This window comes from Peromyscus maniculatus, chromosome 13, assembly GCF_049852395.1.
Source record: "Peromyscus maniculatus bairdii isolate BWxNUB_F1_BW_parent chromosome 13, HU_Pman_BW_mat_3.1, whole genome shotgun sequence".
NCBI lineage: Eukaryota > Metazoa > Chordata > Mammalia > Rodentia > Cricetidae > Peromyscus > Peromyscus maniculatus.
The window spans coordinates 27,346,750-27,370,724 of record NC_134864.1 but is presented as its reverse complement, the minus strand read 5'-3'; the positions used below and the strand labels follow the sequence as shown (position 1 = coordinate 27,370,724).

At 43.0% G+C, this 23,975-nt stretch overlaps 1 protein-coding gene across 50 annotated transcripts in view; it reads right to left on the bottom strand.

Moving 5' to 3' along the window:
* The window catches only part of Epb41l3 (erythrocyte membrane protein band 4.1 like 3), a 231,463-nt gene that overhangs the window by 11,056 nt on the left and 196,432 nt on the right, over positions 1 to 23,975 (bottom strand). For 16 of the 50 annotated variants that reach the window (XM_076549880.1, XM_076549843.1, XM_076549849.1 and 13 more), the window contains exons 10-14: positions 23,036 to 23,133; positions 21,659 to 21,834; positions 17,970 to 18,190; positions 9,462 to 9,515; positions 5,024 to 5,215 (exon numbers count right to left, since the gene is read on the bottom strand). In XM_076549880.1, coding sequence (XP_076405995.1) covers positions 5,024 to 5,215; positions 9,462 to 9,515; positions 17,970 to 18,190; positions 21,659 to 21,834; positions 23,036 to 23,133 — 741 coding nt within the window. Of the gene's footprint in view, positions 1 to 5,023; positions 5,216 to 5,692; positions 5,759 to 5,942; positions 5,979 to 9,461; positions 9,516 to 14,197; positions 14,750 to 17,969; positions 18,191 to 21,658; positions 21,835 to 23,035; positions 23,134 to 23,975 lie in introns of all 50 variants that reach the window. The other 34 variants (XM_076549877.1, XM_076549846.1, XM_076549858.1 and 31 more) reach the window with 7 other exon arrangements.

The window sequence follows — 23,975 nt, the reverse complement described above, 5'->3', positions numbered from 1 at the left end:
CACCTTGCACAGCCTTGATGCAGGGGGGAGGGGCTTGGACCTGCCTCAACTGAATGTACCAGGCTCTGCTGACTCCCCATGGGAGCCCTTATTCTTTTAGAGGAGGGGATGAGGGGTGGGGCAGAGGAGGGGAGACTGGGGGGTGGAAGGGGGAGTGGGAGGAAGGATGAGAGGGGGATCTGTGGTTGGTATATAAAATGAATAAAAAGATAAAAAATAAATAAAATGACCAAGCAAAATTCAAAGCTTCTGGAAGAATGGAATTCTTTAAGTGAATCGTATTATTATAAACAATATACTTTTATGAAAACTCCTTAGAGTTTAGGCCACATTCAGAACCATGTGTCAATAACAGAAACAGCTAACAGAGTGGGATACGGTCTACTCCCAACCTAACAGTGCCTCTACTAATGAAGTAACTATTTGCCTACTAGTCATTTAGTAAGAACTGCATTGAAATGACTGTAGGGGAACATCTGGAACATTTTGTGGGACCTATTGTAAATTGTGACAATACTATTCTCAGATGATTCTTTCAAACGAGAGGTAAGTAACCCGTTTATATAGGAGAAACACAATTCTTATCCTGTTGCAACTCTGGAGGAGGACACTGCAAAAGGTAAAATTTACTATGAGCAATTATTAAATGCAGATTAAAAACAAATACTTTCAGTAACAACTTCTTTTTCAAACAGAAGTGAGGAACAGGAAGGGAAGTTCACAATCAGAGGTGCTCTTCCAGAATAAGGCTGTCAGACCTCTAATTATGACCATCGAGATAAACGTTATTCCAAAGATAAGAGCTAGGGAAAAAGCCAGGCATTGAAACAGTGGGTTTCAGGAAACTTCCTGGCCTAAAAAAACTTTAATTTTTAAAACAAGTGCCTGTTAATGGAAACACCAACAGGCCACATTTAGAACTGTGTTCCAGCAACAGAAACAGCTAACATAGAGGGATAGGTATAAAGTTAAAGTATATTCATGGTCTACCTCCCAACCCAACCAGTGCCTCTACTAAGGAAGTGATAAATTGATAAGGAAGCGATAAGCTACCGATAAACTGAAGCCTCTACACCAGTTCCTCTATTACAGCTAAGAATACAGTCAAGTGTATATGTCAACCATTTTATTTAGTTATTAAACATTACTCTGCAATATACTTGGGATGCAGAATCCTATTCAGGGATACAAAATTCCTAATACTAATTCTCTCTTGGATTATTAAGGCTTTCTAATAATAAATGTTAGAGAACAGGTAAATTTGAAGACAAATATAAATATAAAAAGTCATAAATAATGGGAATCAACTATAGTCAGTGTCTATCTCAAAGTTCTACTATATTAGATGCACTATACCTATTAGGCTCACTATATTATATAGTGAATATACCTGTGAATTTACAGCTCACTTGCAAAAGAGGATAATATTGGTATCACACAGGCATTAATACTGCTTTTTGATTGGGATTTGGAAAATTTTGGTATCCAAGTAACCACTAAAGAACACAGCTCTAAAATGTGCTGGCCTATGTGCCATGTGCAAGGCCATTTTGGGAACTGTTTGTGCTCATTGTCTCAGAGAACATGTCTCTTCCACATGAACTGATCTGTTTGTTAATGTGAACAAGGACTTGAGTTTATCCACTGCTTTGAGGGTGCCTCTGCTATTTACTCAAACATTTGAAACTTGAAGTCACTGGCAATCAAAGTCTAACTTTATGTACAGTGAACACATGAAATTCTCAGAATATAATCATTATTAGTTCACTATACATTTTTTCAGCTTTAGCATTTTTTTTAAATTGGTCATTAATGGTAGTATTTTACAGAAGTAACACAGTATTCAACCATTATAGATAAAAAGATGATAAAATTAAAAATCTGAAGTCATTAGATTTTTTTTTCAAAATATTTTCTCACTGAAATTCATTAAAAAAAAAAAAAAAGAAACCAACTAAGTTGGGGTCATAAGTGTGAGGTCATTGAATCTAAGTATCTTCCTGATTCTGACACAGAATAGTATTATTTTATTTGTGATGTGAATTTGAAAAATAAGTTAAATATTTCTATGTAGACACAGCTGGGATTCTTTCTACACTGGATAATTAAAGTGGCCATATCAAATAACAGATACCAAGCAACTGATATTCTTTGAAAAATGTCTCCTATCTAAAATAAAACTGATTGTTTATGGGTCTGTAAACCAATATGCTTTGTACATTCCTAGCCTGGAGGCTAAAGAGATTGTCTGCTTTTCATAAAGCCGGAAAGAAAAGCCAAGGTCTAAATGTAGAGACTGGAGTTGATTTAGACAATAAGAATGTTTTCTTTGGTCTTCTGGCTATCTATAGGGCTGCCAGCTGGACTATAAACTTGGATGTCACTGACAACTGTCTCATTCTGAAGAACACAAGGGAATGTGGAGTTCGCTCTGCTTGGCCCAGCTATCGAGAGAAGCACAGGGCTTGAAGCATGTGAGAACAGCTCTCATCCTTCAGGACCTGAATTACCTAGCTTTTCTAGAACTCCTCTGCTGTCCAGCATCCATCATTCTCGACTTCACTATACCCAGACAAGGGCCTCCTGGGATTTCATGTGTGGACGATAGTGATGGGAACATGGTGTTCCTGCGGAGATGTGACAGCAGCCACCACGCCAGCTTTGCACTTCCTTTTCAAGTCTGTGGACCCAAGTGGCACTGCCCTTTAGCTACAAAGGCATGTTTCTATTTGGGTATGTTGAAAAGGGCCTTTCTTGGCTGTCTCCACTGCTTGCACTGACACAGAGAAGGCACAACCATCCAGGGAACACTCAGGGTTAGTCAAAGTACCAAGTCCTTCAATTATTAAGTCAACATCATTCCCTAAGATTGAGGAGTACAATGTTTCAATCAGTCATTTATGGCTTTGACTTTCAAAGTCTTCATGTTTATTAATATCTCTTATTACCCAAATTCTGATTCAGAAAGGCTATCATCTACCATTTCCTTCAGTATCAGCATGGAGAGAGATGCTGGGATTCTTTTTGTTTGTTTACCTTATTTTGTTTTTACTTTGTTTTGCTTTGGTGGCTATTTGTTCTGTGTATTTATAACGTAAGCCAGTATCTAACATCTTTAGAGCCAGAACATTGTTTCCAAATGAGATAACAGAAATAAAACAATCCAGATTCGAAAACTGCAATAAAATCTCTGACATCATAATGAGCAAGTGACATTTTAAAAAAAGTGTGTGTGTGTGTGTATGCATATGTTCATGTGTGTGTGCACATGTGTATAGATGTGTGAGTGAGGGCATACATGTGCCACAGCATGCATGTGGAGGTCGGAGGACAAGCTTGGGTTTTAGTTCTCATGTTCTGCCATGTTTGAGGCAAGGTTTCTTGCTGTTCACTGCTGCACATGCCAGCTTGGGTGGCCCAGGAGCTCCGGGGGACTCCCTTGTCTCTGCCTCTTTTTGCTGCAGGCATGCTGGGACAGCAGAGGTCCACGGCCACATCTGGCTTTAGGGTGTGCTGGGGGGACTCTTCAAACTTCTGTCCTCATATTACAACATCAAATGCTTGATTCACCATTTCCTCCATCTACAGGTATTAGTCTTAATCATGCAAAGACTACAATGACGACACCAGGCTGAACATTAAATTTTGTCCCCTGATACTTAAGCAATTTGAGTGGAACTGGTTTTTAACAGTCCAGAGAGACTTTGGTAACAATACTTCTAATTTATTCTGCCTAAAAAGAACTTTTTCAAAGTAGCTCAGATGGGTATCCAGCTCTCCCCTTTTCAGTTGGGATGGAGTTTAGTTTGTTGGGAATGAAGTGATAATGAGATACTGGCACTTCTGATAAACAGCTTTCAAAGGAGTATGAACAATGGGTGTAATTTGATTCTTATTTTCTCTGCAAGTGCTTCAGCATTGTGTATATACTACTGTTTAAAGGCTTTCTCTCCCACCACAGTTGGAGATTTCATGTTCTATTCTGTCCCAGCTTCTTGGGCAAATATCTCACAATAAAAGGATCTTGATAAGGGGGCTAATCAATACAGGGCTCTACAGACGCAATTTCCCAAAACGATTTATTTTGAAAGAGAGAGATAGCAGGATGCTCTCTAATGGATGATCAAATGGCCATTACAGCCACAAAGTGAGAGCCCTGGAGTGACAGAGCTGAGCCCCCACTGTCACGTAAAAGTCAGTTTCCTTATATGGAAAAGTCTTACTGAAAAAAGGACTTCTGTCATTTGCTTTTCCCATGTTAAAACAACAGCAGCAACAAAAACCAAGAAAACCCACTGATTCAGAATTATATAAAATAACCAGTTCTAATTAAAATAAAAAACATTAAATTAAATAAAAGCCCAGTATTATATGCCAGAGTAATTATCTGTTCTGAAATGCTATCAACTTCTAACACCCTGTTAAGCAGCAGACAATGTTATCAGGCCTCATTTTCCAATTAGTGAGAAGAATAAACCAGTTTTTAAGGGTATTTCTCAATGCAGGAGAATAAAGTGTGTTTACAGAAAGCATCAGTTCACTAAGAGATCATCAACTTCTCCCAGGTATACAACTGACATTAAAGGTAAGACTCAGGCAATGGGCACTGGAGTCTCCCTGTTCTTGCCTGGTCATGGTCATTCTTGTCTGGTCATGGTCATTCTTGCCTGGTCATGGTCAGTCTTGCCTGGTCATGGTCAGTCTTGCCTGGTCATGGTCATTCTTGCCTAGTCATGGTCATTCTTGCCTAGTCATGGTCATTCTTGCCTGGCCATGGTCAGTCTTGCCTGGCCATGGTTATTCTTGCCTGGTCATGGTCATTCTTGCCTGGTCATGGTCATTCTTAGCACAATCTGATGCTGAGACTCATTCTTCATCCACCTGCTCTGTTTACCTAGCAGATATCTTGGGAGCACTTAGTACCTCATTCCAGGTCTGACTACATCCCTTTTCCAGTCCCAGACCCTGTGGAGAAGTGATACCATCTGGGCAGAAGACAATTAGCCCATGCCCAAATACTGACCTCCTCAGGTACAAGTGGCTCAATCATGGGAGCATCCTCCTGCCTGGCAGCCAGTCGCACAGGGGACGTGGAAAGCCTCTTTTCCCACTCGTTTGTTAAGGCAGTTTCCGTAGAGGTTTCTAAGAAGGTTCTCTTTAGCTCGCTAATGTTGGTTTGGTGTTTCATCAGTTCATCTTGAGTTTTCTCTAGCTCCTATGGCCAGAGCAAGAAGATTCCAACAGTCAAACTTTTGCAATGACTTTCTACACTCCCCCTCTCCTTTTAAAAATATACCAAACACATTTGTAGTCAAAAGGAAACTGAATTTGGGTCAGGGTTCAAGACACTACCACAAACGCTCTAATGAAAATGTAGGATTTCCAGGAAAAGGGAGAGAAAAATAATTTAGTTTCACACAGCATACAAATAATAATAATAAAAAAAAGGTTAAAGGTAAATTCTAAGGAGTGAAGTTTACATGTAACCAGAGGATTAAAACAAATACACACACAGGAAAAGGGATCTATGTCTAGGAGAGAATACGGAATCAGAGTTAAGTCGAGACATCATCCGCAGTCACTAACAGTTGAGCTGTACACAGTTCATGCATCATGGTTCAAGTCCACAGGTATGCCATGGAAGGATCAAACACATACACACAAGCATGCACTGGTGCATACCAATACCAACCTCTAACATAAGATTACTATGTTTGACATACACATTTTCACCCTTTATTCGCTTAATCAGACTAGTCTGAAAAAAGTGGAGAAGAGAGGGAACGGTAAGGGACACGGTAGTCAAGGGGACAAATGCCAGTCTACACGCCGTTGGCATGGTAACCGAGAGGGAACATGCAGAAAAACGTCTGAACATGGCAGACACACAATGACGTCTCACACGCTGGTCTGGGGGTTTTGTTGTATCTTTAATTTTCTACCTGTGCCTTCAGCTCTGCATCTTCCTCCTGGTCCGACTGCCAGCATCAAGAAAGAGTAGGAGATAAAGACGACTTACCAAGCAATTTACTCTAAGAATGAAGAAGACCTGTGGTCTACGCATACTCGCTGGTGGTGAGCACCATGGTGCTCTCGCATTCGGATGCAATGCCTTCTTAGACACAAAGCACCACTCTCTCACACAAAGGATGAAGCTTCGTAAGAACAAAGCAGCCATGGATTCTTTGCGCAGCGGTTCTCTGGCATCTTAACAGGCAGATGCACGTGCTTTGAGAAGGGGGCAGCGGGGGGGTTGGCAGATTGTCCTCACTGAACATTAGCAGAGGTTTTAGAGTCTGGAAGTTGGGGAATCAGTTCACAGCTCCTAAGAACGGCTATCATTATGGGAAAATGACAGCCCCTCTATATGCCAGACCTCACAATGATTATATGTCAGCTCTTGTAACTTACAGTTTGTAGACCACAGAACTGCAGCTCAGAGAGCTTAATATGTAGCCTCCTGCATTTTAAAACCATGTGGAGCCTTGAATTCCTTGTACTTAACACTTTGTTTTATAATTACTATTTTTTAAAATTTTTGTGTATGAGTGTTTGGCCTGCATGGATGTCTGTGCTGCTCTTGTGGGCCTCATGCCTGTAGAGGCTAGAGGAGGTGTTGGATCCTCTAGAACTGCAGTCTCAGATGGTCATGAGCTGTCCTGTGGGTGCTGGGAATCAACACTGAGTCTTCTGGAAGAGCAGCCAGCACTCTTAACCAGTGAGCCCTCTCTCTGGCCTCCACTTTGTTGTTGAGATAAGGGCACCCACTTCAGTTTCTACAGCGCTGGGATTACAGGTATGAACCACCACACCCAGCTGAACCTCCATGGTTAGAACAAGTTTTAGAGGAGAACAGACTGATGCACAGGAAAAGGAAGGAAGTATAAATAAGATCAATTACCATCAACAAAACTACTATATCTTTCTTTAAAACAAAACAGGGTAACTTTTTTTTTTTAATTAAAAAGATACCCATTAAAAATATCTCACTGGCAATTCATTGTTCTTTCTTTTCCAGTTTGAAGGGCCTAGCTTATTCTTGGCCTACCATCGAGTATCAGTAACTGCGCAAGTGGGTCACGGCCCATGGGCCAGCACGGTAAGGTGTTTCTCACCACAGCTCTCTGACCAAGCAGAACCTGGTCTTCAGGTCCTTGTGAGACCCAGAGTCAAATGACAGCTGAGAACAAGGTCATGCTCAAGCAAGTAGCTAAGCAGAGCATTCACACACACACACACACACACACACACACACACACACACACACACACATTCTCAGCTTTCCAAGTATTGGGATTACAGGTATGGACAGTCATGTCTTAGCTAGTTTCAGATTTCTTATCAGTCTGTGGGGACCAAGGTGCTTTCCCTGCATATCCCTGAAGTGCAGTAATGCCGGGGACATGAAGGGAAGGGAATGTGTACACAAGGGCAACAGGACACCCACCCACTGGTGACATGCTGGTTCTTATGTACGTGATGGGTCACAGCTCTTTAGTTCATTTTTAGTTTTCACAGTGTACAAGATTATATAGGGGTACTCGCTTGCTTTAATGCTATGTAACAAATTTAAAAAGTGCTAGAGAGATTTAAGGCATTATTATTGAAATACTGCTCATGTTTACTAGAGATCAGGTTTGGGTATGATCTACTGAATGCACTAGCCTGTGGCTACTTACAACTGCATGCTATCTACTGAATGTACTGGTCTGTGGCTACTTACAACTGCATGCTATCTACTGAATGTACTAGTCTGTGGCTACTTAAAACTATCTCTTACAATTCAAGGTGCAGTTTTGTTTGGCAAAGAAAATGATTAACCTGTTCACTTAGCCATGGCAGCTGAAGAAAATCTGGAAGATGCCGTCATGCTATTATCTTCTACTTTAAAATGCCATGATTTCCAAGCCACAGCACTAGAAAGGGAGAACTCTTATAAAATACCAAAGACATCTTTCAGTTAAGTGATATATGGATATTACTTACAGCATTTTTAGTTCTTCCCAAAAACTCAACTACAAAATATGGTTACTATTCAATTACGTAAAAAACAACACATGACCTAAAGTAAACTTGGTCACAAAGCAAAACTTAAATTCTAGCATTGTGAGAAATGAGCATCTTGATTTCCATCACTATATAACTACTGCTACTACAGTGTTTAAAAAAAACATTGAAATATCTTTTAAACCACATGTCTGTGTGTGTGAGGGTATGCACACATGAGCACAGGTGCCTGTAGAGGCCACAAGCGTCGGATTCCACCAGAGCTGCCTGATGTGGGTGCTAGGATACAGTCTTAACTGCTGGACCATCACTCCAGTCCCACCTCTATAGTATTTTAATTGCTACTAATAGGGCAGGTTTTAAGAAAGACAAGACACAGACACACAGACACACACAGACACACACAGACACACATTTAATATATCTTAAAGACTTAATTCAGGAGAAGGAATAGGGCACTGTTTGATTGCATTTTTTTTTTTTTAAATTTGTCAATTTCTTTAGAGAATTCATTTCCTGAGAGTGACTTGTATTATAGCCTGGGGCTCAGAAAAAAAGTGTTAAGAAGTATTACTTTAATAAGTATTAGTTTGTCATGGGGGGGTGGTTTACAAATATATCTGTATCTAGCCAATAAGCTAATTCAATTATCCACGAGCCGTCTTCCTCCCTTGTCATGGCTAGCATATATAATCAGCCTCCATCCCAAACAGACGAATCACCCCCCTCCTCCACCTCCCCTGGCTGTTGGAGTGGTTGCACTTTACCCTGAAGCATCGCCCCTAATGAGGCAGCAGGTAACTACTAGGGACCTGCCCCACCCTCTCCTGGGTATGGCCCAGACCCGGACCCCTTAAGATCTGGGAAGAGTACCTGCTTGCTCCTTTTTTGCTACCTCAGTCTTGGATGCTGGTGCTGTGGATCAAGGCAGAACTCTTCTGAGCACTGCCTTGGACTGCGCCCCACCCTTCCTGGATTCCCTGACCAACTCAATTATTCTTGTTGTGAGTTCAATCCTGAATAAATTCCTTTGACCTTCGATAGACTCCATGGAATTATCCCATTGCCTGGCCCTCTTTCGTCCTTAAGGTACTGTCAGTTAGGTAACTGTTTCTCAAAATGCAATCCTCAGATCAAGAGCCCAGTCATTTGGGAACTGGTTAGAACTATCCATCCCGTTTCCTCAGCCCTTCAGAACCAGAAACACGAGGGGGAGACTATTCGGCTCCCTCTGACCTAAGTCGGAGTTTGAGAATCACTGGCTTAGGCAAAAACAGAAGAATCAATCAATTAGTCAATCAATCAATCAATCAATCAATCAATCAATCAATCAGTTTTGGTTGAAAGTTGGCAATTCCTTCCAGTTCAGAATCAAATACAGAGAAACCTTGCACTCAGAGTCACCCACAATGCACCGCTGCTCGCAAACTCCCACGCTCGGTCTCCATCCTTACCTCGGTGGCGCTGGTCTCCCCATCAGCAGCCGTGTCTGTCCGTTCACTGTCAGTCTGTGGATCACAGAGGTAATCAGATCCCAGGAGGAAGCAGAGACAGAAAACAAACCCATCTGGTCAAACAGGGCACACACCGGTGGAACCATTCACTTTCCCCGCCCCACTCTGGGGTCTATGGCATCCGACCTTCCCATCCTTCCCATGGGAGTATGGGTATGAGCAAAGCAAAGAGGAGGCAGAGCTTGGGGTCTTCAGGAGAGCCCCTCCGAGGTCAAGACCCGAGGCACACACACACTCAGTGGGCCGCCCTGACCGGTCTGCGTTTACAGTTCAGAACATCAATTTGTCACCCCCTCCCCCTCTCCACTGATGCCCCTAAAAGCCCTCCTAAAAATGCTGAACACACATCAAATGGAGGTTAATTTGTACGTATTTTACTCTAGTAATGCCACATTAGAAAAGCAAATGAATTTAGATGTATGCTAATAGCTACCATAACAGTCACTGGACTTTCAGCCCCTCATTTATACCATCGGATCATTTCCACCCACTATGACCACCAGGCTGTCTGCATTACCAGTTAATGATTAGAGCACACACTGGTGATTCACAGGCATCTATTTTATATATATATATATATAAAAACCCATCATTTTCAAATAGCATTGCTAATGGGTAACAGCTCTGTTTTTCACTTTGCCCCACTCTCCAATATAAAGTCAAGTATGCATTTAGACATCTCATTGCAAAAGTCCCATTCAAATGATGCAGATGATAGTAATAGTAATCGAAAAAATAGAGAGAGAAAGAGACATCTACTTTGAGACAAATCAAACAAAGCACAGCATTTGGCAGAACTAGGATTTTTTTTGGGGGGGGGTGGGAGAATGATAAGAGCCCATTTCAGGGTTCACTTTTAATGTCTATGTGTTTTAATGTGTTGGGAGGGTTTATGGTTTAAGACAAAAACTATGTATTGATGAGGAGCCATCAATACAAACTGACTTTTCACCCATAAATTCCAACCAATTATTAGTACATCGCCCTCAGCCAGAGCCTTGTGAGTATTATTTTGGAAGCGAGCATCTGAGGGAGAAGCTGTAGAGCTGTGGCTCTAAGCACAACTACGATGCATTCGGGATGTTAGAAATGGCGGCCAGGACGGTGTTTTGACACTATCCCAAAACTTTGACCTATTCCTAAAATAAAAGCAGTTGAATTGCACACGTGGCAGATATGCTTGAGAATGGAGGAAAAAAGTTCAATAGATTTTTTTCATGACCTGAAAAATCACTTCACTTTAAAAAGTGGGGCAGGGGTGTCTACGAGTTCTCTTTTAGGAGTAAGGCATGGCTATCATAATTGTATGGCCTCAACAACTGACAGCGGGGGGGGGGGGGGGGGGGGGGGGGAGGGGAGGGAACGGGGGAGGAGGGTGGTTAGGATGAGTACAAAAGACAGAGTAACTTGAAGATGTTTTAGGCCTTCAAGAAAATAAGAGCCACACATTTGGGTATCTTAATTAGCTGTGTCAAAACACATCTAATGTTGCTGAGGAAATTCTCTTCTGACTTTAGGAAGTCACCTTACAATTCTAAAATTTACTTCATGAACTTTCCAACATCTTAGAGTTCAGCTGTAGGTAAGAGTAAGGGGTCCCGATGTCAGATTAAATATGTTCAAGTCTTTGCTTTTCAAATCCTTGCTTTTCAAAACATTACACCTATTTCAGAGTTTAACCCATTTTCTTCTTGGAAAATGGAGATAACAGCCATATCTCTATTGTCTAAGGGATGGCCAACACGTTATGGAATTCCTGCCACACAGAACTACAAGCTGCCAATGATAACTGAGATGTTGTTGGTCGTATCTAAACTCCCTCAGAACCTGAGTGCAGAACAAGTGCCTGTAATGAGGCATGAGGACCAAAAAAAAAAAAAAAGGTAGAATGGTCAATGTGATCAGATCCTATATTTAAAACACTCATCTATGGACTCCTAGGAAATTGCTGCTTTACAGTCTAATCTACCAACAAAAAATTAATAATGGAATAAAGCAGTCTTGGTAGCAGCTGTTGCTTATACTGTATATTATTAGGAATATATAATATAATATATAATATGTACCTGCGACTATAGAAAACAGTGAAAGGCCAGCATATCATGAATTATTATATAATACTATCTTTCTACACTTTAAAGAAATGAAGCAGTTGACAGATGCATTTGTCTTACATATTTGAATAAATCTCTTTTCTTTGTGTTATAAAAAAATTACTCAGGAATTCACATGTAATGACATCCTATGCCATGGTAAACTAAATTTCTCTTAGTGCTTTGTGGAAGGTGGTCCGATAGTCTGCCTCTTGCCTGGCCATTCTGAAAGCACAAGAGAGAGGCTGCTGGGCCAAGTGCTTTAGGGGTTGAAATGATGAAGTGTTTGTATGCTGGGTTTCGATTTTGAGAAAGGCAGTAACGGATGGACTCTCTACAACACAAGGACAATGCAAAAAGGGTCACTGTCAGTGATTTTGCCAAACAAAAGTGGCAGAGACAAACTGCCTTTTAAGAAGTCACCCAGTTTAGCTGCCAGGGCACTTGAGGCCTATAGAATAAAATAAGCCTTGTAAGTAAATGAGATTTTAAGAAACGTGATGACCCAAATATATGAGTTTTTTAGCCTAAGCTGAAGTAGAGCGTGCGGCTCTTAACACCTGGGGTTAGGAGCCAACATTGAACAGATGGCCAAATCCAAAGCCTGGTGGCAGGAGCGTTATGATGGGCCAGGGGAGGCTGGACCAGAGGGACCTCTGCAGTGGCCAGTGCTGACTCACTGTCCAAGTCTGCAATACATAAGACAGCGAGGTCCGGGATGCTCCCATTCCGGCATCCACTATCTTAACACAGGGGCTGCTGTGATTTGCTTTGCTGATGTAATGCAGACATGCCCGAGTTTAACATTAGTTCTCATGCACCGACTCCAACAAGATGTAAACCCTGGATTAGGCACAATATCTGTGTGGTTAGCACTAGAATCGTTCAAACGGTAATTCAGAATTTAGAGAAGAGGAAACCAGGAATCTTTTTTTTTTTGGGGGGGGGGGAGGGCGGTGGGAATTCATGTGAGCATGAGGACGGATTCCTCTGCTGAAGGAAGAGTGAGTTTCTCTAGAAACCTACCAATGGTCTCTCAATAATGCTCTATTCCTGACTGCAGCACGCTCGAGCCCTGCCCCACCTGATAATGTCACAAACTGAGAAAGTTATACCAAAACCCCGAGATCTAAAGTGGTTCCCAAAGTCTGTTGCGGCAGAAACATCATTATCTCTTAATGCGGACACAGCAAGAACCCGGAAAAGGACACTTAGGCAGTACTGAATGGAAAACCCTGGGCTCCCCTTTAAAGCACCTTGGAGACCATTCACATTTCCCCCATCGCTGCTCAGGAACAGCCAGAGTGCCACTAAATATAGGCACTGGCACATTTTAGCAGCGCCATACACTAATGGGGGCAGGTCAAATTATGACTTTCCAACTAGGCGTGGAACCGAACAGACATTCTTTTCTTTTTTCTTTCTTTCTTTTTTGAACAGTGCTGCTTTGACTGTGTTTTCTTCTAATGCGAGGAGTCCTGGGTTTATCTGCTGTCACGTAAAGTGCTTGCTTTGTGGGAAGAGGCAAGCTTGGGGCTCCTAGGGAGAGGTGCAGGAGAGTGAAGACATGACAGCCGGCGCCCCTGGGGGTCAGCCTTTCTTCTCTTCCTTGCGCTCTGACTGAAGTCCTTAAAAAAGGGGAGCTGCTGTGCTGTTCCCGCAGCCATGGGGCCCGCAGGGAGGAGAGCGATTCAGAGGGAAAGCTGCTAATTACATCACTCACCTAGTGGCTGGGGTGAGGGAGATGGACAGGCTAGAAGGTCAGGTTCTCTCACTTTACAAGAATACCTGCCCAAGGGCAAGAGAGGTTAAGCCAATTCCCCGGCTGTACCACACTGCAGAATGTGGACACTGGGGTCTTAGGCTGCTGTATGATACATACACAAGTATGGCCAGCGTAAGAGAGGGGAAAAAAAATCTCAAATAAATGTTGTCCTGACATTTTTTGGATGCCACAGCGCTACGTATTTGGTTCTTTCTGGTCCTACTTCTGGCTGTACCCATGAGTGGTGTCACGTGAGGACTATAAACTGTTGCAGGTATTCCTTCTGTCAACAATGAGAACTTACATCTAACAGGGGCGTGGAAGCATCTTGCATCCTAGGGGGATGAGAAACGGGAAATTTGGGAAAGCTACTTGGACACGATGTTATTTAACCTTTAGCACGCTCACTTGGTCACTCCAACTGTATCTGTATTTTATTTAAGTTGCAAGCTACTTATTTGTGTTATATGAGATATAACTTACTAGGTGATAACTGAGCAGAATCTGTAAGTAAGACAACGGCCTTTCCATAGCTAATGAGTTGCTTGAAATTGAGTTCTGGCTGAGTCCTTAGCCCGTGCAGAACTCAGTGGGTAGCAGAATGATGACGGTTGGCTATAGACTGCTACATCCACATGGTGTTGTGCCTAACCCTGGGGCCTGGCTTGGACTCCCCAACACAAAAACCCTCAACAGAGTGGCACAGACAATAAATGAGGCTCTGAAAGTAGGACCACTATCGCGGCAGCCAGCTAACACTGGATCGGACTGAAGCACGGAACACGCAGGGAAAGTGTGTTCTATGCTGAGGTACACACCTCTTCCTCTGAACTGTCACTCGGGTCATTGTCTAGGGAGGCGCTCAAGGAGGCCGCCTTGGGCTCCAGGTAGCAGAGGCACAGAGCCAGAGGGAAGGAGAGAGTGAGGGCGTATGGCACTGAGAAGGAGGCAGACAGCAGGAAGAAGAAGATGAAGAGGAAGCAGGGGAGGAGGGAGGGTGAACGGATGGGCAGGAAGTGCTGCCAGCTCTGGGGCAGGAGGTTGGTTTCAGACAGGTTGGGGAAGGAGAGGTACCCGTCATCGTCGAGGAGGGAGGGGAATGACTCAGGGAGCTGTAAGGAGAAGGAGAACAGTGTGGCTCCTTTTCGAGTCTGCTGCCTATAACTAAATGCCACATCTTGGTCCCCCAAGTAAGCCATCCCCTGGCCATCAGACTCCAAGGCTGGCTCAGCTTTAGGCAGCACAGAACCTGTCAAGGGGTTTTCATTCTCCTTACACCTCCTGCGGAGCTCTGGGGGAGATGGAGGGTCAAGATGGGCTGATGGGGGTGACGACGACGAGGGGCATGAGTCAGTGCCATGCCCAGGTGACTGGATGTGAAAGAGACAGAGGAAGACAGGAAGCGGTAAACATGGATGCAAAAGGACAAAAAGAAAAAGCTCAATTAGTCAACTTTCTCATGGGCATCAACATGAAATTCGCAAAACAAGAGTTTTAAAGTAGTCATGCCGCATGGCAGCGACGCTGAGGAGGACTCTGGCTGTCCCCATAGACCTCCATACACAGGCTGAGATGTTGTCAAAAGTCAGAACAGCCGTCGCTGTGAAGAATCCCACAGAAACGCGTCCAAGAGCAAACAACTCTAATAAATGAAAACCAAGACTTTCAACGCCACCCTCTTGGTCTCCAGGTAACAGCACATCTGCTCCACAGCCCAGCTGGACTCAACATGGAAATGAAATACAATTCGAATTCTGATTGGGTTCAAAAAAATTTCCAGTCACCTTCCTTTGCTTGGTGAGCCAATTATATCCCAAACTGGTGGGTATCCTAATCAGGAAGTTTCTGGCCCCGCTCTGTCTAAGGGGAGCGGCAGTGAGCATTTCAGGATCTCTGGTTCCCACAGAGAAGAGAAGTTCCTCTGATTCATCTATGTGCATTTTTTGGCTTCTTTATCTAGGTGGCTAAACAGGACTTCAGCTCTTACCAGTGGTTTAAGGAAGCAAACAAGCAATACAAATAAATAAATAAAATAAAATAAAGAGGTTTTCCTGGAACATGGTTTCTATGTGTTTGGTTTCTGCTACATATGGTCCACAAATAATGGAAAGATGCAATTTCTCAGCCTCCTGATTTCTCCAAACATAAAGGGTATGTTTACAACTGAGGTCTGAACCTTTCATACAGTTGATAAAGCATGCATTCCCACCGAAGTCCTCCCTATGAGCTCTTGCTTTTGTGAGATTTGGAGAATCGACTCCATTTTCTGGGATGCTGGCAGTCTCAATGGCCAAAGCCAGAAGCAAGAAATCCCTGAACAGGCTGGGGCAAAGCACTGGGGCTCATATACCATGATAAGTTCAAGGCCAGGGCATGTGGAGTTTGAGATAGCCTTCTTCAGCGGCTCCCCCTGCTCTCTCTGTGTGTGTGTGTGTGTGTGTGTGTGTGTGTGTGTGTGTGTGTGTGTCTGTGTGTGTGTGTCTGTGCGTGCGCGCTTGTGTGTTACCTAGCAGCTTGAGAGCATGAAAATTACTCAGCCTACTTGGTGGTGGTTATCCAATCTTAGAGAGAAGTGATAAAAATAGCAACCAAGGGGAAGAAAATGCACAGATAAAATCACATTTGAGGCATGAGGGATGGATAGAGACAATGTCCAGGTAAAAGTTTATCTGGATAGGTCAGCCTTTGAAATGTCCCTCTGATACTCACGTTCGACATTATACATTGTATTCTAAACAGGGATCTGCACACATCTCATTCAGCCAAGGATAATGCACACATGACAAGCGGCCCACTCTCCCTAGGCAGTGAGACATTGTCACAGCAACATGACCCTCCCCAGGCAGCCTGGGAAACAGTCTTTAAACATTATTTCCAGCAGTGCGTTTTCATTTGGGTTCAAAATCAAGCATCCTCTAATGTAGCTTTTTGAAGATGGGAAAGAATAAGATTATGGTTTTATCTTCTGTGCCGTGTATTAAAGTGCTTTCAGAAAGACAGCTTTGTGGTGGAGAAATAAAGACAGCCAGTACCCGTCAGTCCTAGATCTCAGCTATAGCCTTCTGGAAGACTCTGCTGAAAGGTCGTCTTCCGGGGGACTGGGGTTATGAAGGTATCCCCAGGACAACAATGGCACAGAGCGAGATGGATGGGTGCTGCTTCTTTCTACATGTAAAGGTCACAGGATGGCTTTTCAAAAAACAAAATAAAAAAAGGAAACCTGGACCTACTTTGGAAGCAAACAAACCCCCCCCCCCTTTCTTTTTGTCTGCCGTCTAAGCACACTTCACAGCCATGAGCATCATTGGTAGGCATTGGTCATCTCAGGAAAACCTGGAACAACCAGGGGTAAGAAGCATCCATGTTTGCATTCCAGGTGGATTATCTCCTCTCCTCCCCACCATGTCCCAGTTATGAGATCTGACATGGGTTTAAGTGATGAGAAGAATGTAAAAGCCAAATTTAGAACCAAGCACATTTGGACAGAGGAAGTGATCCGAAGGCCCTGGCCATCATTTCTGACTCTGTGCTGATTTTTGTGTTTGGAAAACAAAGAAACCATCCCTAAAAGGAAGAGCAGAATGACAGACTGGGTAATCTGAAATATTTCATCTAATATAGAAAGTGTTTATTTACTCTGTTTAGGTTTTTGAGGTGCTGGGTATTAAACTAAGGGTCTACACACGCTAAGCCTTGTTCTCAGAAGTAGAAGCAGACATCACTTCTCTGATGAGCTACCTGCTTACGAGGCTGTCGAACTTTTATGGGAAGAAGCCCCGTGCGGTCCCACACCCTGTTTTTTTCAAGAACATTTCTATGCAACAGTGCACCAGGGAACGAAACGCACTTGCAGTTCAGGGTAACCCAGAGGCTGTAAGATGGCTCATTCCCCATGCCCCCTCTCTGTGCGCCCTGTCCATTACAGGGGGCTCTCAGTTCCCATCATTGCTATGCACGAGCCTCCCAGATATGCTCAGTTTTAAACTGCTTTGCTGGGAAGTTGCTATAATATTGGACCACTGGAAATCAATCTGAAACTGAAAACTAAAATTTGGGGGAAGTGACGTCATAACGTGCAATGAATGAAAATTGCTATTGTGTCAAATTCGCTTTTCTCTTTCATTGTGACAGGTCACTTCTGGGCAGATCAGATTGTAGTTAGAAGACTAAGAGGTCAGACGTAAACACTGGTTATGGTCACTCAGTGCACATGTCTAAGAAAAACTACCTACCATTATAGGTAAGAGAACAGGGCCAGAAACGGACAATAGTTTTAGCAATAGTAGTAAAATGTGAGTCCAAACAGAATAAAAGTACTGCACCATCCAAAATACTTTTAAAGAGATCCATCCAGAACAGCTGTTGAAAGTCTTGTAAAACACACTCCTTGTTAAAATTTCCCAAAAGGTTAAGAAAACAACTTTAAGAGAATATGCTGAAATAATAATAACAACGTAAAACCCGACATGACTCTGACCAGTGCTGGAGCCTGAATGCTCCTCCACCTTGAGCCCCCCTGTCTACCATCCCAGAACCATGGAGCTATGAGAAAAGGCCGGGGCAGCTCTAGGAGGCAGCCGGGAGCTGTACCTTTCCCTCATGCCGGAGGGCTGTGACGGGGGTGGCTTCCTCGGCCTTCCTCCTCCTGTCCTCCTCCTCACCATGCTCCTCTTCAGCCTTTTTCTCTGGAGTCACAGTGGTGATCAAGTTGGTCTGAGAGATGCCCTTTGTTGTGGCGTACTGGCCTGTGCCAACCTCTGCAGCGGACATAGAATCCTTCATGTATATTTCATGGTTTTCATTCACTGATGCTAAAAGCAAATGCAATCGGGGGAAAATAAAATCCCAAAGAGTTAAGTCAGAAGACGGAACGACAAATGCCACACTGTGCCTTTACTAGGAGAAAAAACACCAGTATCAAATATTGGGCTGGTTTGCGCAAGGCAAAGGAGAGCTGAGGGAATTGCATCCAAGCACTACCTTTCTGCATCACCTGGACCAGTGCTTTAAAAATGATTTAAATGTCCATGTCTTGAACCCTAGAATAAGGCTTAGCATTCTCATACTCTCTGGTGAGGGTAGGGAGGAGCTAGAGGAGAGGAGAGTGGTTTTACCCCCAAGAGCACTGGCTGGGCACTCAAACCAGATTCATCCTAAGTTCAACAATTTGCAGCAGTATTTCCAGCAAATACTCTAACCACTTGACTTTGAGCATATCCACGGGAGAGTCACTCATCAAAGGAGCAATGGATTATTTCTATTATTTTCCATTGTTGAAAAGTTCACCCCCCCCTTACAATACAAAAGCCTAAAGCACAGGAATAAAATGTAATAATTTTGGAAGAGATTATAAAATTTAGAAGGGCATTCCTCTCAGTTGACATAAGGAAATGTTTTAATTTCCATTGCATTTGAAAGAGACTGTCACAAGGATATGTAAACACATTCATTCTCATCTCTGCTGTTTGGGGAAAACAAGACAAATGTTTCTAGCAAGCAAAACCCATGCAGAGGCCGAACATGTGAGCACAGGGATGTGAGCATCAGGCCCTCATCCCAGCTAAACCCATGCAGAGGCGGAACATGTGAGCACAGGGATGTGAGCATCAGGCCCTCATCCCAGCTAAACCCATGCAGAGGCGGAACATGTGAGCACAGGGATGTGAGGTTCACCTCCTCATCCCAGCTATTGTCTTAGTAAAAGATGCTTCATTCAGTTTTAGTGCTTAATTCAGATCAATTTTAAATTTTGCTAGCCAATTTTTTCGGGCTTAGATATTATAAAAACACACTGAAATTTATACACACTTCTTTTCAAATACCCCACAGTTGATCACAGACAAAGATATGGCCTGAATTCATATTTTAGGTCCTTTAAAACACCAACGAAAATAAAACAAAAAAAAGATTCTAAATGAAATCCTTCACTAAGATATTCTCTGCCTCTTTATGCTGATGAAAAGCTCACATGAGACACAGTTTATTATTATTATTATTATTATTTTTAGCAGCCGGTGATGCTGTTATTTACAGGCTGCTGTCTTGTGAAAAAGCAGTTTAATGTTCCAACATGCAGACATGGCACCCGGCTCCGCAGCAGAAAACACACTAGAATTGGCAGGGCAACAAAGAGCGAGACAACACATACTAACATCACTTTCGGCCAGAAAGGAAGAGACAGCGTGGTATTAGTACATTGATCTCACAATTGTCTTCTGTTTGTTCAACAGTCATTTTCACACAAAGACCACGAGGAAAGCAACCTGACAACAACTGTATTCTCTCGGGTGCATGTCACTGAACAAAGTAGGTGGTATTTAGCAGAAAGAAAGGCAGGATTCTACAGAAGTTCCTCAAATATTGACTTAGAGAACACACAAATTGTTAGCACAGTCTCTAAAGAGCAGAAAGAAAAGCTCTGGCTGTAACACAGAGATCTTCATGTCTTAATCCAACTGCAAATGGTCTTGGGTCTAGAAATATCGGAAGATTCAGAACAGCAGCATTCTCTCTCGACATCTATTATGGATGGTTCCAGCACATCTCTGAATACTTAATCTGTAGATGCTCAAGTCCCTTACAGAGAATGACACTCTTTTTACATACAATCTGTGCACACTTGGATCTAGTGTTTAAACTATCTCTACTGTTTTTAATACCCACCACTATGTGAATAATATGTAAGTAGCTATCACATTGTATTAGAGAATGATAAAAGAAAACAGTTTTTGTGCAATCAGTATAGATGTGATTGTTTTTTAAGGGGAAGAAATACTGGGGGTGTTGCTGTTATCTATCAGCTGTCTGTCTGTCTATCATCATCTATCAGCTGGGGACAGAACTGAACCTAGGGTCCTGGGCCTACTTAGCAAGTTAAATCCCCACCCACCCTGGAGTCTCTCATATTTTCAACCCACATGGTCAATTTACGTTTGGTTGACCATAGAGTCAGAACCTTCGAATATGAAGGCTGATTGTAATTAATGTTCTGGCCAGCCTACAAAGCCTCTAAGAATGATTATCAGCATAGTTATAGTGGCAATTTTATCAACACCAAGAATGCTTCCCATACATCATCTTTACTCTCCATAACAACCCTGTTGAAGGAGGTCTTATGTCCATTTTCACATGACTAAAACCGAGGGCCACACAGCCTGGGCATTAGTGTGCATTTTCCCATGTGTCTTGAGGAGTATTGTTTCTATACCTGTAGCAATATATACAGCACAGCACCCACAGTACAAGCATGGCTGCTTCTTAATCAGGGGATGTGGGGAATGGATTGAGGGGAGCTGAGACCCAATAAGGAGTGGTTGAAAAAAACAGGTGGGTAAAGAGGGCTCCAGGCAATCTAATTTTTCCCTTTTCATTTAGGTTTACCTATTAAAATTGTGCACACCTTTCAGAATTGTCTCATTCTTTATTCATTCAGGATGAGTCTTCCATGCATCAGCCAATCCAGGGCCAGGTGCTGAATTAGATGCCCACAACCAGGTCCTAAGTGCCATTATTGCTGGCATGATCTGGAGCAAAAAGCATAGCTCTCTGCTGTGAAGGATAATGTCACAAACTGTAGACAACACCACCCCTCCTGAAAACTCAAGGTTAAGCTCACCCTTAGGTGAGCTGATGGGTCATCTGGGGCTACACCTGTTTGGCCAGATAGTAGACAGGGGCAGTCACTACAGCCATGCTTTCTCCCACTTATCACAAGCTGACTAATAATTTTCATTCTCTCTAATTTTTTTTTTTTTTTTTTTTTTGGTTTTTCGAGACAGGGTTTCTCTGTGTAGCTTTGCACCTTTCCTGGGACTCACTTGGTAGCCCAGGCTGGCCTTGAACTCACAGAGATCCGCCTGGCTCTGCCTCCCGAGTGCTGGGATTAAAGGCGTGCGCCACCACCGCCCGGCTAATTCTCTCTAATTTTTAAAAAGAGATGTATTTTTAACTTATAGTTTTCTTCCTGTTAATCCTTAAAAACCTGCCTGGAAGAAAACTAAACCCTAGGGTGTGTAAGTTCTGTATTTAGAATGAAGACATCTTCCCCAAAGTCCAGACTGCTAAAGACAAGATCCTTATCCCCCAAGTACTGACATACCCCAACATGAACTCACAGTAAAACAGACTGACACAGATAGTTTTTGGAGATGAGAATGTTCAAAACCTGCCATTCAGCTGCTCAGATCCACATGACGTCACTTCTCAGAGTTTACCCAAAGCTCACGGTCATTTCACATGCCCTGCCGTCGAGTTATGGAGAGCCAGTTAGCAATGCCTACCTCCGTCCAAGCTGCGAGACATGGTGTAACGTTTGCTGGATGAGCGTTCGAAGTAAGGCGCCGGGCGGTCTATCAACGCACTGGCTCTTCTCGTTTGTGCCTGAGTTCTGCCGCTGTAACGGAACTTGGAGCCCAAGGTCAGGAATTTCTTTGGAGGTGCTTCTGGTAGCAATAGTCTAAAGGCATTAAGAAAACACCAAAAAAAGCTAAGTCACACCCAGGTGGTGTTTAAAGCCGATTGCTTTGCTTTCTGTGCTAAAAGTTCAATACACGTGTGAGTAAATGAATCTGAGTTTCATTTTTCAATTTTAGGAAACACAATGTGTATTAAGTAGGGATGTTATACAGAAGTTGAAGAAAAATGGAGGGTTGGGCAGAAGAGAGAGAGAGGAATACTCAGGGCATATAGCTTGATGGTAGAATGCTTGCCTAGCATGCCAAGGCCTTGGGTTCTATCATTAGCACTACAAAAAAAAAAAAAAAAAAAAAAGATACAAGAAATATTAAGTTGGGTATGTAGGTACATGCCAGCAATCTTAGCATTTGTGATCAGAAGTTCAAGGTCATCCTTAGCTACATAGTGAGTTAAAGGTCAACTGGGACTATAAGAGATCTTGTTTCCAAAACACACACACACACACACACACACACACACACACACACACGAACACACAGACACAAGGAACAGATAGGATACTTGAAAACTATGAAATAAAATGATGAAAACACATGATAATAAAAACAGGTCAAGAGTGGATAATACAAGATACATTAAAGAAAATTCTTGAGATTTAGTCAGATGTCCTTTGAGGGTTTCTATCAAGGAGCGTGGCGTGAGCTGGATATGGGAGCATAGGCCTAGGATCCCAGCTCTCAGGAGAGTGAGGGAGGTGGATTGGGAGCCTCAGGACAGCTTGCACTGTATAGTGAGGCTGTGTCTTAAAACAGAAACGAAGGGGGATGCCACACAAGCATGAGAACCTGAGTTCGGGTCCCCAGCACCCACTTAAACCTGGGCAGGGTAGATCCTGTAACACAAGCATGTCTATAGGGACATGGGCGTGCAGACAGGGGGTCCAGCCTGGTGTAGGCAGCAGTGAACCACAGACCCTGTCTTAAACACAGTGGGAGGCGAGGACGGACACCCAAGGATGTCCTTTGACCTCTATGTGTACGGTGACATGCATGCACCTGTGTTGTAGACCCCACCCCCACAGAGGAAAGACAGAGGGACAAAGAGGAGAAAGAGTGATCATTGTGATTACAGGAACAGAAAGGGTCCACGATGTTTTCCTCTACAACTTTTTCCTCCCTAGTACAAGTGGCCCCAACTGTTCAAAATTTTGTTAGGAAGAAACCCAAATATTCACTCCCTACCTGAAAAATGTGTGGTGCTCCACACACACTTTCCAGAGGCGCTTGGCAGCTCGGTGGTTCGGCAATTTGAACCCAATGGTGCTTTCGAACTGTTCGAACTAAGAGTTTAAAAAACACAGGAATGATTAAAGTTCGGTTCGGTATTTTATAAATAAAATCTCTGCCGATAATTTACAGACTTACAGCCCATCCTAATTCTTTTTGTTACTTACTGAGTCGGCTGCTATGTGCAGAATTCACACCAGGAATCCACCCACTTTTAAACAATCTTTTCATCTATCACCTTAAAACGCCTGAAGTGTGGTTGACTGTCAACATTCTGTGCAAACATCCATTTTACAAAATCTAGACTCAAATCAGGAAGACACACGGATTCCCTCCAGAGATCGATTCATCTTGATCTCACTAAGTTTTGTTTGCAGGTTTTGTCAGTGGTGGGACGGCTTGAATTAAAATGCTCAGAAATTAACACAGATGTAAAAATAATCTACTGCAGACATAGGAATAACATTTCCTCCTAGTACCTACTTGGAAATATGTATCCTTTCTCCAGAGTCGATGATTTGATATTGCTGCGGTTCCCCGTCTGTTTTATAGTACTGACTGCTAACATCTCTCTATATCATACACCACAGACTGGCAGAGCACATGTTCATATTTCCCAACTTGTTGAGAATCTTCAGATGATCCTCTGTCGGTCCTTTAAATATCTGTCCTGCTGTATCATGCTTTACCCATCATTACAGCTCCACAGCCAGCTTCCGGTGTATGCAGGCATCGTACCTCAGGCCAGCAGAGGGCCCCCTTACACATAAAGGCTTAATCCAAAGAGCATAGAACTGGACTGTTGATATCAACAGCCAACGTAATTCATGTGGCAAAGCGCCAAGGTGAGGGAATCCCATAAGCATGCACGTGAGATATGATTCCCACCGACCTC